At 31.7% G+C, this 401-nt stretch overlaps 1 protein-coding gene across 1 annotated transcript; it reads left to right on the top strand.

Annotated features, from left to right (window-relative positions):
• Positions 1-4: 4 nt before the first annotated feature.
• Positions 5-397, top strand: LOC105682038 (pyrroline-5-carboxylate reductase-like; the record flags this gene model as incomplete). Its single annotated transcript, XM_012393780.1, has 2 exons — positions 5-178; positions 328-397. Coding segments are annotated over 2 exons (244 nt in total), but the record flags the coding sequence as incomplete, so codon positions are not given.
• Between the last annotated feature and the right edge of the window lie 4 nt (positions 398-401).

Here is a 401-nt window from a genome sequence, read left to right as displayed (position 1 = left end):
ATTCCAGGAAATTGGATCAAATACTGTATTTTCAAATGCACCTGTTGTTGATTATGGGGACGTTTTGATTTTAGCAGTAAAACCACAAGTTGTTCCGATGGTCCTTCCGGATTTAAAAAATTACAGAAAACTTTTACTTTCTATTGCTATGGGTATTCCATTAGCGTCGTTAGAAAAGGTAAAGTTTAATCTTTCTCATTGCCAAACTTTTAATAATATTAATAAGTTGAATAAAAATCAATTTTTATTTTTTTCATTCTTTTAGTTTGATCTTGCTCATTTTATTATTTAAAAATTTTTAATTTCCAACTTTAATTTTAATGCTAGGCTGTGCCAAACGGAACACCGGTAATCAGAGTAATGCCCAATACACCAGCCATTGTAGGTTGCGGTGCTACGGT

Source organism: Bombus impatiens, unplaced genomic scaffold (assembly GCF_000188095.3).
Source record: "Bombus impatiens unplaced genomic scaffold, BIMP_2.2 scf_5188, whole genome shotgun sequence".
Taxonomy (NCBI): Eukaryota; Metazoa; Arthropoda; class Insecta; order Hymenoptera; family Apidae; genus Bombus; species Bombus impatiens.
The sequence above is the reverse complement of the archived record's forward strand: the minus strand, read 5'-3'. Positions and strand labels throughout refer to the sequence as shown.